Source organism: Pygoscelis adeliae, unplaced genomic scaffold (assembly GCF_000699105.1).
Source record: "Pygoscelis adeliae isolate BGI_AS28 unplaced genomic scaffold, ASM69910v1 Scaffold88, whole genome shotgun sequence".
Lineage (NCBI taxonomy): Eukaryota > Metazoa > Chordata > Aves > Sphenisciformes > Spheniscidae > Pygoscelis > Pygoscelis adeliae.
In genome coordinates this window covers 1,907,353-1,923,709 of record NW_008825616.1, presented here as the reverse complement: position 1 = coordinate 1,923,709, position 16,357 = coordinate 1,907,353, and the positions used below count along the sequence as shown (strand labels likewise).

Sequence of the window (16,357 nt, the reverse complement as noted above, 5' to 3'; positions counted from 1 at the left end):
GTGGAAGATGTCCCTGCCCACGGCAGGGGGGTTGGACTAGATGAGCTTTAGAGGTCCCTTCCAACCCAAACTATTCTATGATTCAAACAGACATTCCTCAAGAGAAGTTTGTGGCACCAGAATACAGGTCTAACTAAAGGCCTGTGTATAGGTTTGAGGCACTGGGGCTGCTAGAATTTATTGTGGAATAATTTCAATGGCCAGAAAATTGAGAATTAAAAGGACAAAAGCATAAGCCTTCCAACCCAAACTATTCTATGATTCAAACAGACATTCCTCAAGAGAAGTTTGTGGCACCAGAATACAGGTCTAACTAAAGGCCTGTGTATAGGTTTGAGGCACTGGGGCTGCTAGAATTTATTGTGGAATAATTTCAATGGCCAGAAAATTGAGAATTAAAAGGACAAAAGCATAAGCCAAGTTGCACTGCAAAGAAATCTCCAATGATGGATTAGTTGCTCGCACCAAGCAGCTTAGAGGAACTAAAATGACACAGCTGTACTGCACCTAATATACTTGGGCACCAAGTACCCTAAAATATTACAAGAAAAAACAAAAAACAAACAAATTTTTTTTTAACCTTAAGGACTAGTGCATATCTGCAGTCTCAGAATGGGTGTACACATGGATTATCATGAACAGACAAGTACCATTTAGTTGTTTAATTCTTTGAATCACTTTTTTGTTTTTAAAGAAAAAAGCTACCTTGGATTTGCTACCTTGCAATAACCTAAAGGCTGCTTTTAAGAAGAGATTCTACATTTTAATTAGTGGATTGCCACTCAGAGGTTGAACTTAGCACTTACAGCGAATACTAAAGTTATATGATCTTTTATTAAAAAAAAAAAATTAAAAATAAATATCTCTGTGACACTTCCCTGGGAAGACTAGCCAAAAAAAAAAAAAGGTATTTAGCTTCTTTGCAATGCATGTATCTTCCTTAACTGTTACCTTTCAGCATCTTGTGAACCAGTGAACTACCATTTCTCCCCACCTCAAACTTCCTCTTTCTTATTAGGCAAGTGATTAAAAAAATGCAATGAGATTGATATTAGAAACGCTAACCACATCACCATCGGTGTCAAAAGCTGCTGTGCCAGTCTGTACCAACCAACCCCCCCCCAAAAGGCAGTATTATGTTGCCAGCACTTGGCATTAAGGTGGAAAGAAGAGAGTGGGAAACCTAATGTGAAATCGTTTACGCATTTCTAAGGCTGGAATAGAAACATTACAATTTCAACTGCTGTACACAAGCCATAAAATTACTAATATGAAGGAGAGAACCAATTATTTCAGTGGGTATCCCCTAGTTGCTAGACTAATGAAATAGTCTAGAAAATAATCTAGAAATTATCTAAAAAAATCAGAAAATAGTCCAGTGAAATAATCATTCCCTGTTCCTCGCAATCCTCGTATCATTCATGATTTTATAGAGATCATTCCTCTGCAGAGCTGACTTCTCAAAACTGAAGAGTAGTTTTATTTACTCTCCACTGACATGGAAGCTTTCAAAACCCTGTCCAGCCTTGTTGCCCTTCTCTGTACCTTTAATAATTTTACTGCATTATTAAGACTGGATGATCAGAAGCGTCTGCAATAGTCAAGACTTGGGCAGAGTGGATTTCTCCAGGGGAATAAATATGTTTCATGATTCAAGTAACAAAGACCCTTTGCATTCATTCAGCATCAAAACTGCAGAATTTTTTTTTTTTTTTTTAATATAAAATTGAACTTGAGTGCATTATATGAAGGGCACAAGACTGGCAATACACCAGTAGGCTGGCATATTTTCAAGAGTAGCTGTACGCATATTTATGCTTTCAGCAGCAGAGGTACCACTTACACTCGACCTGTGTCTAACACTCTCTGCATTGTTCATGTTCCAGGAAATGCTCTACAGCAGCAAGCAGGATCAGTATGAGCTGCGGTACTGAGGGATAGGAGGCACAGAAGGAGAGTGGGTTTTTTCCTTAAGTTTTCGATTACATATAGCAGTTTTCCATTTCATTCCCTAAATGTAGTATGCTTTCCAAATTTTAAAATGTTTTTACAGGTAAACACACACATCTATACACACACAGACTCCCTACCTTTTTTCACAACCTCTATAGTAACTATTATACAGCAAAGAAAATCTATTGAGTTTCTAGTTATCCCATAAACTCTTCCCAAAAAGATCCGGAATCCCATTTTTTCTGCTCCATAACAATTTCAGTGTCCCAGAACACCACCGTAAGATTATACCAAGAATGCTCATACCGTTTCTTTGTGCAGTCTTGAAAAGAAGTTTTTGAGCTAATATCCTCTCCACATGCTGACCAGTCACTATACAGACGGGAAGATTCTAGCGGAGGTGGCGTGCTAGTAATTGCTCCTAATAATGGGGAAAATAATTGAGTGTCCATTTTTTGTTTCTTGCTATTTACCTATGTTGAAAAGAGAAGGAAACATTTTTAACATTAGATGTTTTGGTAAATAAGCAGTAAAAAGCAACAAAGCAGACCCTTCCTTTTATATCTTGAGCTAAATATTTTTTCAGGAAAATGAAATGTAGCTATGAAAAAAGGATATAGTCTAAAACTTGCTCCCTCCCCTGCCTTAAAGTAGTCCAAATCTGACAAGTGTACACATCTTCTAAAAATAAATAAGGAAATAAAAATTACTTACTATACAATAATAGGAATTCTCTACAGATTTCACATTGTAGGTGTTTGGGTGTCAAGTTCACAAGCTCAGAATCTTCTAGCCTGTATGACTGGAAATGCACATGTCACAGGCATACGCATCCCTTCTGAGAAAACAAAGGGAAGAGCAATTACCCCTGCTATATCCCTGAAAACACAAAATATTCCAGTGAAGAGCCCAGTGTAAGCAGGGAAGGACATTTGTAAACTTCACAGAGCAAAAGGTGGATAAGAAAAAACAACCTGTCTTTAAAAGTACTGGTCCAGAAAAGACTATTATAGATAAATGACTGAATTACCATTCAAAGAATAAATAATAGGAGATCTAAGTAACATGGGGAACTGTACCTCACGAGGTATCTCAGCTAGGAATTGCCACGACAGAACCTGTGATTGACAAAGGTTTAAGCAGAGTATCAGAAACCTGCTCTGAGTTGGAAGGGACCTCCGGGGTCATCTAGCCTAATTCCCTGCTCAGAGCAGACCCAGTTAGATCAGGCTACTCAGAAACTTGCCCAGTTGAGTTTTGAGATCCCACCACTTCCTCTCTGGGCAAGTTTTTCTCATATCGAACTGCTGTCCTGGCTTAAAAAAAAAAATTAATTAAAAAAAGTATTGCAAATAGACTGCACCACCTTCTCTATAACCTCCCGTAAGGCAGCTGCACACACCTGTAAGATCTTCCCTTTCTCTTCTCCAGGCTGATCAGACCCAGCGCGCTCAGCCCCTCCTTGGACGTCCCATTCTCCAGCCCACAACCATTTTGGAAGCCTCTGTAGGACTCACTCCAGTACCCTTGTACCGGGGAGCCCCAAACTGGACACAGCGTCCAGTTGTGGGCTTACAAGGGCAGAACAGAGGGGATCATAACAGCGCTCAGCCCACTGGTTAGTCTCTTGCTAAGACAGCCCAGCATAGGGGTGGCCTTCTCTGCTGCAAGCCCACGCTGCTGATTAACGTCCAATTTGACCACCAGGACGCTCGATCCCTGTTGATTAACTTTTGCAAATTTTGACCCTGGGAGTAAAACCTCAAGCTTTCTTGAAAAAAACCCTTTTATGATAGAGAACTGAACTAGCTGCCCTTAGATTCTCGTAAGTAAAGACATCCAGTCAAGACAGAGTACTTGTGGTTCTGAAAATAACATTTGGGAGACTCAAAAAAAACCCCCCACAAACAAACCCAAAAAACCCAAACCCAACAAAACCCCTAAAAACCCCACAACAACAACAAAATCCAACCCCCCCACCAAAACCCCAGATGTGTCAGTAGCTGCAAGAGGCCGTGGGATCGGATGCAGACTGGAGCGGACTGTAGCATCCACCCCTGTGATTTACACCTTCCTGAGGAGGCCAGTAACTAAAAACATTGTCCTAAGGAGAACATTTAGCAGCATCGGTTCCCACCTAATTCTAGAAGCATTTCTGAGTGAACTGAGGTTCTCATAAGCACAAAGAAAAACACCACTACATCAGTTTAAAAGAATCTATTGAGGGCATTTCCTATTTCAAGACATATTTCATTGAAGATGCTGCCTTTCAGCTTCTGAGTGATTCAACCCATCTCCCTGAAACAGCTTCTGAATTTGTTTTGTGTTCTTGGCAAAAAAACAGTCAGCAAGCCAACTCAAAAAATAAACATGGGGAGGGGGGGAGGGCGGAGGGGGGAGAAAGGATTGCTTCCTTACAAATACTAATATATTTCATCTTCAGCCCCCAAAGAGCGCATTAAGTTGCCACCATGCTGCCTGTTAATATATGGACAGCAACGCCTGGGAGAATGGAAAGAAATTGCAGATTAAATGACTGGAAGTTCCAATACGTTTACACACAACTAAGATCACTTCTGAGGCCGTGAGACAACCCGGGGGTGGTTTGACGATCCCCAGCTTCACTCGGATGCGTTAGTCATAAAGGTTTTCAACAAAAGCAACAGGTTGAAAAAAGGTGATGTTGCGCATGTCACTCCTCTAGCAAATCCCTCCTGCTAGGCAGGTTTGTCCCTGCCCACGGCAGGGGGGTTGGACTAGATGTCCTTTAAAGGTCCCTTCCAACCCAAACTATTCTATGATTCTATTCTACGATCTTTCCAAGTCTCTCCTTCCAGACAGAGACACGGAAGGGCGCAGTGCTAGGAAGTTAATGAAGAGGAATTTGCAGAGCTGCTGCTGGCGGATGTCCTGCTTGTACAACCTGGCAGCAGGAAGAGTTTTGAACGTACCGCGGAAAAAAGTGTAGTTACCTTAATCTAAGACCCTAACATTCAGAAGCTGTGCTGAACTCTGGATACCTGGCTGCTGAGGATGGACAGCAAGACCTTTTTTAGGACTATGAGGATAAAATAAACTTCTGTCACATTGTTCATTGTAAATACAACTGGAATAGGTACAAAAAAAATCAGATTCTAATTTTTAGCCAGCTAAAACAAAAAAAAAAAGCTCTTTCATCAGGATGATCAAACTAGCCTTGGATCAAACAAATGAAACCATTTGCTAAATCCTTTTTGAGTAACTGCAGAAAGATCTCAACCATGTACTTGTTAAATTCCTGAAAAGGCTAAAAAACGCAACATGAAAGGAACCAATGGTGCTACAGTGATGACTGGGTCCTCATACTTAAAAACATCTAAACTGATCTACTAAACTCCCATTTTATTACTTCTGAGATAAAAATTGCATTGTCACTAGGAACCGTATTGCCAACTCTGTGAGACTGGTGCTTACTATCAGAGAAATACCTCTGAAGCCCTGAACAAGCCAATAAAAAACGGGGTTTAAGGGAAATTTACACTGTCTGACTACGGCCTTATGCATCCAGTCTGTCTAGAGCCACTTTATAAGTTTTTTATAGCTAGAGCTTTTAAAAAGTTATTTATATCTAAATAAACTAAAAGAACAAAACTTCAATATTGATCATTTCACTCTCTCATGCCCCAGCCTTTTAAAAGAGAAAATGCTAAGTTAATTTAATTTTTCTCTCTCCCCCTTTTCTCAAAAGTAGAACAGTACAATCTTGTTTACTACAAATCTTCAGCCAGAATTTGGTTTAGTGAAAGCTGTCACAGACTCAGAAGATCTCCCTTCCTGGGTCTTGTCTGAAAAGCTAGTAAAGAAATATTACCCGGCCAAGCGTGCTCCTGCCGTGAGCGGGGCAGAACAACCCTTTAACACTGTAGGGCATAGTGAATTTTTTTAATAGAAAAAAAATGTTTACACTGAGGGCTTATCAGTTGCAATAAACTTGTCTTACACATCCAAACAATAACAGAAATAGAGGTAGTATCACACTGTAGAGGCTAGACACATATCCTGCAACACTCCATACAAGGATACTGCCAATATCCATGTCAGTAAATAAAAAGAGACAAGAACAACTTCCTGGCCCAGGGACTACAGTGCTGGTGTGACACAGGTAAACTCACCCTGCAGAAAAGGAGGAGGGCGGTATCCAAACTGCCTGCTACAAACGACACCTGAACCATACACAAGTATCAGTTAGGAAAGCACTAGTGACCAAGGCCAACATTTTAGCAACAATTTAGCAGTATCACACGCCAATGCCTGGGCCCCCATCTTAGTCTACTAGGAAGCAACACATCGAGATAAATTATGCTCCTTGGCTCGAGTATAAAATACTTTTGCATAGATTAAAAATAGAATCTGTAACGAATGGATTTATCTTTTACGTTCAGAGTCATTAGTCACTGTTAATGTGAATGGTGCAGGACAATGTGACTAAAGGTCAGTAGAGGAGGTACCTCACACACCCTAGATACAGCCTCATCCCTCAGCACTTCCAAAACACTGGAGACTGCCATTCTACCTAGTTAAACAAAACTTCAAAATAACCGGGACACTCTCGTCTGTGCTTTACATATGAACTACTAACAAGTTACAGTAAAAAGGAAAAAGGGATAAAACTGTTTTAATAAACAGATTAAAATTTTTTTCAAAAACATTTTTTCGTAAAACCTTTTTTCAACCTGTTGCTTTTGTTGAAAACCTTTATGACTAACACATCCGAGTGAAGCTGGGGATTGTCAGACAATCCCTGGGTTGTCTCACGGCCTCAGAAGTGATCTTAGTTGTGTGTAAACGTATTGGAACTTCCAGTCATTTAACCTGGTTATTAAACTCCTGCAGTTTGCTTTAGTTTCAAAATTCTTCACTGAATTTCAGATACAGTGATAACCTCCATAAGCGGCTTGGCAAAGAAAGGACTGCCTGCAGAGGCACAGATGTGTTTCACTCAGAATTCCAACCTCAAAAATCAATGAATGAAATGCTGTCTCAAAAAAACAAACAAACAAAAAAATCAAATGGCAACTCCTACAGTCTTCAGTAGGGCTTTTACTTCATTCTTTCCACCCTGCAAATCATGGGAAAGCCGCTGCTCTCACTAAATTACCTCTCAAAACAACAACAAAAAACTTACCAGATCTAAAACCTAGATATGTTATCTCGATGGATTTTTTTTCTTTCAAAGCATAACAAGACACAGCTGCCATTCTTTCCCGTAAAATGGAAGTGTGCATGTACTAAACATTCTCCCTGCATACGAAACAGAACGCACTTTTTTCCAGACGTCTAACACAGTTATTAAGTCACATCTTGTGTTCAAATGCACACAGAGGGCTTTTAACTTCTGTACAAAGCTCATCACAACTGAGGAGTAAGCAAACTGAAGTATTTACCAAAAACATTCACTATTTCCACAAGCCTCATGCAGTTCTTTGTATTTAGAAGCTCTTCTGAAGTTTCTTTTGTTTGAGGAGAAATAAATGAGTAGAACTTCATCAGTATAATGGTAACATTTCAACAATAAATATACATGAAACTAAATATCAAAGTATCAAACTAAGTATCAAAGCTATTAGGCACTGATATTGTTATGGTACCTGCGACACGAGTCCTGTGCTCCACTACACACCAACTCATGTTTTGCTACCCGGCTCCTTCATGCTTCTGCTTCGTCCAGGCTGCTTGCTAAAGATTTGCTGTTACTACACACACTGTTTCACTGCTCCAGCAGTGAGGGCAAAGACCTTGAGGAAGGCTGTTACTCCCTCACTCCTCTTGCTGCTATCCTCCCGTTCACCAAGCGCCAAGCCAGCACAGCCGCCAGGCATGTACAGGCAGATGAAATCTATAGATCTTGGTAAAGGACCTGATGACCAGTAAGTTGTATTGGGAACAGAGGATCCCGCATGGCAGAGATCTCGGGACTGCTGAGGTTGGAGGGGACCTTTGGAGTCAAGGCCCCTGCTCAGAGCAGGTTGCTCAGGACCTTTTGCAGTCCTGAGGTCCTGAGCACCGCCAAGGATGAACAGGACAGAAGACACACAGAAGTGCCAGTGTGCCCCCACTGTACCTTCAGACATGAAGATACGAAACAAATTTTCCACGGAGGGAGGTTTCTGCCTCACCACCACTGCTTGGGATGGGCAGCTAGGAGACAGAGATCTGTGATCTTCTGAAAATCCTCTGTCTGAAGATTTAACAGCACTGTGAATACAGAAGACTCAAATATTACTTCTCATTACTGGGAATGTTTTGTTTCATGTGCTGTCCAGCTAAGTACTGGAAACAGTTCAAGACTGCAACCGCCTATTCTGAGATGGTAACAGCTGCTGACAGAGCAGTGAAGGCCCCTCAAGCAGAGTGGAAGGAGTTTTAGGGATTTTCAGAGACCGCTACATTATGCCCATCGTATGAAACGTTTGCAGTGATGTTATGTATATCTGGGGTACCTTGCTGAACTACCGCCTTAGAAGACACAGACTGAGAAATTCAACAGGGCTTCACTCTCCTCCTGTTTGGATGTGAGAACAGTCTACAGCTTCTATCAGACTAACAATTCTCTGAAAGGATATGTTATAAGCTAAAAAATAATGTAATCAGAGCTAAATATTTGCTTCATTACCTAATTAGAAGAAATTACTTTTATTGACATATACATAAAGTCCCATCTGACAAAGTTCTTGATTTTCCAAAAAGCAGTTGAGCTAAATTAGGAAAAAGCCTTTTTACAGTCAGTTATCCTAAAACTGCAGGAACTCACTGCTACAGAGCACTGCTCCCAGATGCTTTTTATAAACATCTATCACAACGACAGTAAATGACAGCACTGCACAGTATTATTACTTCTATACTGAGTGTATTCTTCTCTGATTTCTTGGCAGGATAAATATTTCCTGTTTATTTCTTGTTTTTCTTGGCATGACAAAGCAAATGTAAGAAAAAGCATTGTTTTGGGTTTTTGACTTAAGACTTCTCATAACGCCTACCTACAGCCATCTTAATCTATAGCACACTGAAACAGGTTAACCCATTCAGAATGCACTGCTATTAATTCTCTGAAACTAGAGGGTATTAAAAAAAAAAAATCAGAATTCTACAAATTGCCTTCTTGGGTTACCTGGGAAACTAACCAGCAGAAGTAAGCAGGTGACAGGGATATGTAAAACACTCAAACCAAGGGAGAAAATAGGTCAGTTATTCAGATATCTCTTAATATCAGGGACAAAACCGTAAAAACAGCAGATTACTGGAGACTTCCTTCTAAATCCTAATTTCAATATCATCGAAAAGGCTTGTTGCAGCAGCAAAGGGCAATGTTCCTTTTCAGCAGTCAAAGAATTAAGAAACTTTTTTTCTGAGAAACAGGAATCAAGTCTGTCAGACCTGTCAGACAGCTGGGTCAAAATCATATAAAAAAAGCACCACTTAAGGTGGGGTGGGGGAGAAGAAGTATATTTATGAGATGTTTGCTCAATATATGGGTTCTACAGCCCAACTACCATTAAGAACACTCATGGGCTACTGGGCCATTTCTTTTGTTTGTTTTAAACGCTAGCATCTAAATACATTCATTTCATATAATCAAAGATTTTTTTTTTGTCCATGGTAACTTCCAGCAGTTGTTCTTCAGAAGACTTTGTGGTTAAGTCTCACGAATGCCCTTGACAAGGGGCGCTCAAAGCCAGACTGAATGAGGAACGGCTGACTTCCACGAATAGAGGATTACTCTCCTGTACCAACACAGACAGCGAAAGCTGCTCCATCTGTAATGTAGCATTCTCTTCGGGTGTTGGGGTTTTTTTGTTATGTGGTTATTCAGTTCATTTAGTTAGAAAAACCAACATATCATACAAGTATTTATTTCTGTTCACCTAAATAAAATCGCTTTTTGGACTCACCTGTGACTTGTAATGACCGGGGGCGGCACTTTGTTTGACCATGTCCTTGTTATTGGTATACAAGTTCTCTTCTCTGAAGTATGCAGCATTGCCATGCAAGCAGAAATTTAGATTCTTGAGGACAGACTTAGCCTATTTAAAAGCAATTAAAAAGGAAAAAAAAAAAAAAGCAATAATTACCAGGTCTGTCAAAGTTGTACTTATTATGCACAAAACTCATTTCTAGCCACCACTTATTGCTCCTCCCACCATCTTCCCACATCACACCACCCACAGCTCGTCCAGTACCACCTACGTCTTACACATTCGCAGAACAATGATGACGTTGCTTTATTGCTGTGACATCCCACATGACAGAACAGCTCAGCAGATACGAGAGTTGCTGACCACAGGTCACATGGAGTCCCAGAACGGGTCAGCCAGCTGTGCCGTGCTGCACCTACAATCACGCAGGCAGAGGCATATCGCCTGACAAGACTCTTCAGCTTTATCCTGTCACATAGGCAGATACATCACACAGGACCACATCTACCACGCCAGGACGTAAGCTCACCCCATGATCCTGCTCACAGGCACACATCTGCCACAGAACTGAACATCTGTCCCATCACATGGTAGGACAAACAATCCTTAAGTACCTGGGACTGCACCCGTTTAAGGGCTCCACCCCACCTTCAGACTCGTAGCTTCTGTCAGTGGCAAAGGCAAAGTTGGCTCCTGCCACACGCTGCTATCCAAAACCAGATGTGATAAAACCATGTTCCCAAGAGCGCTCAAAGTATAACATGCCGATTCTGAAATCCTATGCTCTCTGCACATCCACTTGGACACGTTACAGTATAACCTCCTATATTTCCCCTACTGAAAAGCAGATTATCAAGTTGCCACTGCCTACTGACGTGCCTGCACTTTGCACACGTGCCATTTCTCCAACTTCAGCCATTTCCATTACATGGCACAGCGAAAGTCAGTGCATTACACAAACGTAAGGCTTCATCTTCACTGACACAAAGCTTTAATTGGAAGCAATGAATGGGGGAAGGGCTGCTTTTACAACTAAGATCAATCAAGATGAGGTGTGCAACAGTCATGTTATGATAAATTCTTAAAACTTAACAAAGCGCCTGCTCTTCTCCTAAAGTAATAAGATGATGTCAGACTATACCCACATCCAACTGTGGCTGACCTGCTCCGACCTGCTGAATGGTAGAACTAAGGATTTACCTAATCCGACATCCATCTGAATTCTGCTACAATGATTTGTTCAACCCACAGTCAAGTCCCCGCCCTTCTTTTTTCCAAGGGCCTGCTGGAAACAGGCTAAGAGCTGGACGAATTAGTTAACCCATTCTTGATAGTCACTTTTGACAGGTTTCCTATAGGATTTCCATCACCATGCTGCAGAGAAACATGCTCAGACCGACAGGAAAGTCTGCAGCCAGGAATGTGTTGCAAACAGTTCAGCGAAACGTCCGTGTAGACGTGTCGATGCTTCTGGGAAGCGCTGAGCTTGCTGCTCTTGCACCAGTTGGTCTCCAGTGCACGTACAATACACCAGCTGTACTGCAAGGGAAGAGCTGCAGCAATACAACCCTCGACGCTACAGAAAGCTCGGTGGCCCACACAGATGCGAAGATTAGGCTCTGTATCTAAGCTAAGATAGCGGGCTCTGCAATGAAATGACTCAGGTGCATACAACTGCTCCTAGGTGCTAATTTTATGACACAGTTCCCTTTTAGAAGGGATGACTAGTAATATCTTTGTACCACCCATGATGATTTGTTCAGTCAACGTGTGCCCAAGCCGCTAACCTTTACTGGTCTTTTAACTACTTGTGATTTATTAGCTGTTCTTCTGTCAAAGCAGACTTAATGAAACCCATTAATGATTTGGCTAATCATTACCTCTGTGACACTATGTAACTATTCGCAACTTTAAAAGTGGGTTTCACAAAGCGTTAGTTGATATCTGAAACCCCAAACAACAATCCATTTATATCTCAGAATAGGAACTACTTCAAATCATGGGAAACTTTCAAAGCATCGCCAGCGCTGCATTAGGCTTCACAACCTATGTAAGAGTCCAACCAAAGTTTAAAATTTACACAGCTGTTCAAAAAAAGGTAAGAGTGCTGCCTCTGTTCTCCAGCCAATACGCCCTGCTTCAGAAAATTGGATTTTCAATGGTAACTTTCTGAGGCTGTCGCTTAGCTTTTAGGGGTTGATATAAACACATGCTTATTGCACAAGTGGTAAATAATTCATTCCTAGAACGGCCTTTTGGGATATCTTCAGGATATGAGGGTGCTACATTAGAGCTTTAGTAGAAGCCAATGCTTTAGTTACAGAAGCACTGCCAGCTTGCGTTGCGTTAAACTGACAAATAATAATAAAAAAAAAAGGTTCTCATTGAGTATTTTAATATCATGTCCTGAATTTGTAAATAGTTTTATTTTCTTCTGACATCGTTCAAAAAGAACTCTAAGCAAAAAGACGAATGACCACAAGCACAACACCTGAAGGAAACAAGTCGTTCCATCAGCAGGGAAAACTGATGACTGGCTTCCTACACGTTCATGCCTTATCCCAAGCTCGTCGTAACAGCAGCAGTTTCCCTCCCGCACCCTCTCGGTCTCCCCAGTCCTTCCCTACTCATCCTAATGGCAACCAGCTAAAACCCAATGCAACGCGGCTGGATAAGCAGACCCCACCGAATGCTAAAAGTCACGTGGAAGCCTTTTTCCCTGCGAGGACGCTAATCTGGATTTCTCCTCTGTGAAGCTGTCAGCTTCCATGGCATTTACAGAAATTCATTATCACAGAGACATCCATCCACCTCTCCCGCAGTTCCAGTGAATTTCACGGATGGTTCAAAGCCTACCGGAGCAACGACAGACACCTCGGCAATGTAATCATTTGAAATGCCAAAAAAAGCAATCCCCCCGGCCTTTCTTAGGAGTGTAACGTCCACTCATCTTCCCATCAACGCTTTTTAAAGTTAAGACTAGAAACTTTAAATGAACCTTGCAAATAGCGAGCCCTCTCAGCACATGCATGGTCACCCTGCTAATCTAAGTGCCTTCTGCCCCCACATATCCTGTCCCGTGGTGAAGACAGGCAGAACGTTTTCCCCATACAGACATGTACATACGTATGGACACACACGCATTTTCCACAACCTTCTAGCACTGATCAAACCGAAGCCACAGTAAATACAAAACTTAACTTTGAATTATTCCTCACCGATTAATGGGAATTTTGCTAATCTGAATGCCTGCTTTTCAGAGTAAAGCGAATAGTAGTATCTTCAGGTGGATTTATATTGCGCTTCTAGAGAGATGCAGTGTGTACACGCTGATGCCATCACGGAAAAGTCACAGGTTTTGCAGTTCCACATGCTACAGTACATCTAATCCTCCAGGAAAAAAGGCGATTTGAAACATTACCTTAATATTGTAGGGAGATCATGAGGAAAGCCTAAAAACTTCCACCTACACTACCGGAGGGTTCACAAGCTCCAGACTCGGGTTACACGGGAAAATTGCTGTTAAGTCTAAAGACCCACACTTCTCTCTGACACACCGGCTTTGAACTTCTTTCGTACTTAGGCCTATCGGCTTGACAAAGCCACATGGCAGGAAGTTTGTTGGGGAAGAGATTCCAATCTGCTCCTCAGTTCCACCTTCGTGAAGCGTTATCCTTGAAGCAGTATGCCGCTACCTCTGCGAGGTACTCCTTCCTCAGCCAGAAAAACCCCAAAACACACAGAGCATTTCTGCAATATTTACATTAAAACTTAGAGTGTCGATGACAAGAAATTAAGCATAGTAAGCACTTGGGAGACCATGCGATACGGATTTATTCACCAGGAACTGTGGCTACGTGTGTGCAATTTTCGTAACTTCAGCCTTCCTAAAGTTAGCACTTTCAGAAATTCAAATTTGTAAACGCCCCACTTCTGCAATTATTGCCTTATTAATTTGAAAAAAACAGGAATAATTTGCCAGTAGGTAGCTTAGAAACAAAGCCCTGATCTGCCATTCATTTAAACTATTAAAAAAAAGTTACAGATATTGTTTTTAATGATAGATTTTTATAGATCTAGAAACTCTAACTGTGGTCCAAAGCCACACGTACTTTGACCACCGGAGTGCTACTACTTCCAAGCACTTTTGCATGCAAAAATGACTGAAGCCTCCTGCCCTTACTCTGGAGTTTCAGAGGACTTCTTTTTGTTTATAAAAGCCCTAAGACCCTAATCCCCAATTAAAAAAGTAAAAACACCCTTCCTGAAACATTGACATGAAGTTGCCAGTTTTAAAAACAGCAAAGACAACTCAGGTGCAACATGTCATTAACCAAAAGCTCAAATTTGGTACTGCTAAGGGAAAGTTTTAGGAGGGTGGTGAACTTTAATGCATCCATCACTAAGCAGCCTATGACGCTCAGAATATCTAGTCAGCAAATACAGGTTTAAGTACTTGAATAACACAATTCAATTTCACTGCAGGCTCCATGGAAATAGAAGGGAACTTAATACCAGCTACCTCTATATATTCACCCTCAACTTATAATTCTTACCACGTGTCACGCTCCATTATCTCCCGGTAGACCAGGGAAACACAAGGGGCTATGAAACAAACAGGTACGGAGTTTTTAACTGAGCTTCCGCTCACTTTACAGTCAACTAATCCAAAGGCAGCTTAAGTGCACGATTTGTAGATCATGTCCTTTCAAATACATGCTGCTGTAAAACAGGATTATTGTATTAATATACTCTCAGTATAAACCTTTTTGTTTAGGAATATAAAATTCCAACTGAAGTTACAAAATATTTTTCCAGATTCATTTTGACAGATGGACTCTCTCGTACGATTTAAACTCCACTAAATCAAAATGTCTCTCCAAATATATCTTAAACAAACAAACAAAAATGCCGAAATTGTCAATTACTGAATGTATGAAAAAAACCTCTTTGAAGTTGCAAACCAGCATATGTGGCCAAATAAATAGAATTTTTTAAATCAGCTGCAAAGGATCTGTATACACTATGTATCATTATATAGAGACTGGTACATTAATTTCATTAGACTACCAAGATTAGATATGAAGCTACTTTTCCCACTTGACCTGCTCCTCACTTTGTGAAATTCAAGTACTAAGTAGATGTCTTCAAGATCACAGACTGGAGCAAACACTGTCACAATGTCATTTAACAGATCTAAACTGTTTCCAAAGAGAAATGAAAGGGGATCTATTACCTGCTTGAGAAGCTATTACATTTCTCAGCGAAAGGACAACAGCAAGTATTCCCAAGTTCCCCATCCGCTTCATAAGTCTCTCCTCACTGTCCCTATTAGAAGACTCTGGTGGTCAACACGAAGAGACATTCACGTTTGGAGAATTATGGTTTTGTCAGGTGCTCACAACATGCGATCACTTGAAAGGCTGGGCACCGTCAGGTGAATAAATCATTACGCTTACTTTAAGCTACAGCATTACAGCAACCTAAGCAAATATTACACTGCAAAAATTGCTTCTCTGGATTGTTTTCCAGCTTCCTAAAATATCAGTATCACTCCAAACACCTAGCACCTCTCCTGAACAACAAAACCCACACAAGCCTCATCCCGTTGTGAGAATCGACTTCCACCGAGACAAACCTGCACAGATGTCACCACCAGCGATTCCCTGCCTGCATTCCTCCCACCGACACAGGCCACTGGGGAAGCAAAGGCAGCACAGGCACTGAAACATGCCAGTTGTACACACTAGAGCACTGCAGCGGCGGCAGCAGCTGATCCCTGTGCTTTCAAGTCCGGTGGCATAGCCCACAACAGCGCTGAACCAGCGCTGCCGCCGCACCCCCTAACATCGCTGCCATGGGACGCACGCTGCACACCTCAGCTACTACACGCACACAGAAACTGTTGCCAGGCTATGGACAGCGTCTCCCCTCCACCCCTTGAAGCTGCAGGACAAAAACAGCAGAAAGCAGCAAGCAGATTTCGGGCTGTGGCCAAGGAAACGGCCCCTCGAGACAAACTAGCAGCGCTGGCATTAAGCAATTACTCCACATAGCTATTCCTAGACAGAGGAGTCTCTAAGCTGCACCAACACTACGAGAAACAGTACAAATTGCTTGCCCTTACATGTCACCTCATGTTTTCTTCAGACACACGCCCTTTCAAATACCTCTGCGGCAACTGAAATCCTCCCCTAGTAAGCAAAGATTGCACGCTGCCAAAGGCCCTGCTACAGAAGTGAAAGAAACACCAAGCTTACATTTTTGGTCGTCTTGCTTTACAACCAGTCTCAGCCATGTAATGTCTGATGTCACTGGAGTACCAGTATGTGGAAGTACTATGGGAATTGTAGTCTTTCCTCTTATTGTGCAATAGCTACAAGGTACAGGATCCAGGACTGCAAGCCTTAGGAACAGCCTCCCTCACGCAGAGGCTTACGGGGACTGCCTGA

At 41.6% G+C, this 16,357-nt stretch overlaps 1 protein-coding gene across 1 annotated transcript in view; it reads right to left on the bottom strand.

Moving 5' to 3' along the window:
- LOC103924713 (uncharacterized protein C17orf104 homolog) overlaps window positions 1-16,218 on the bottom strand; it is a 29,262-nt gene extending 13,044 nt beyond the window's left edge. The window contains exons 1-4 of the mRNA XM_009333284.1: window positions 16,166-16,218; window positions 9,882-10,013; window positions 2,668-2,791; window positions 2,260-2,426 (exon numbers count right to left, since the gene is read on the bottom strand). Of these exons, the coding sequence (XP_009331559.1) occupies window positions 2,260-2,405 (146 nt within the window). The 5' untranslated portion in view covers window positions 2,406-2,426; window positions 2,668-2,791; window positions 9,882-10,013; window positions 16,166-16,218. The remainder of the gene's footprint in view (window positions 1-2,259; window positions 2,427-2,667; window positions 2,792-9,881; window positions 10,014-16,165) is intronic.
- Window positions 16,219-16,357: the final 139 nt, after the last annotated feature.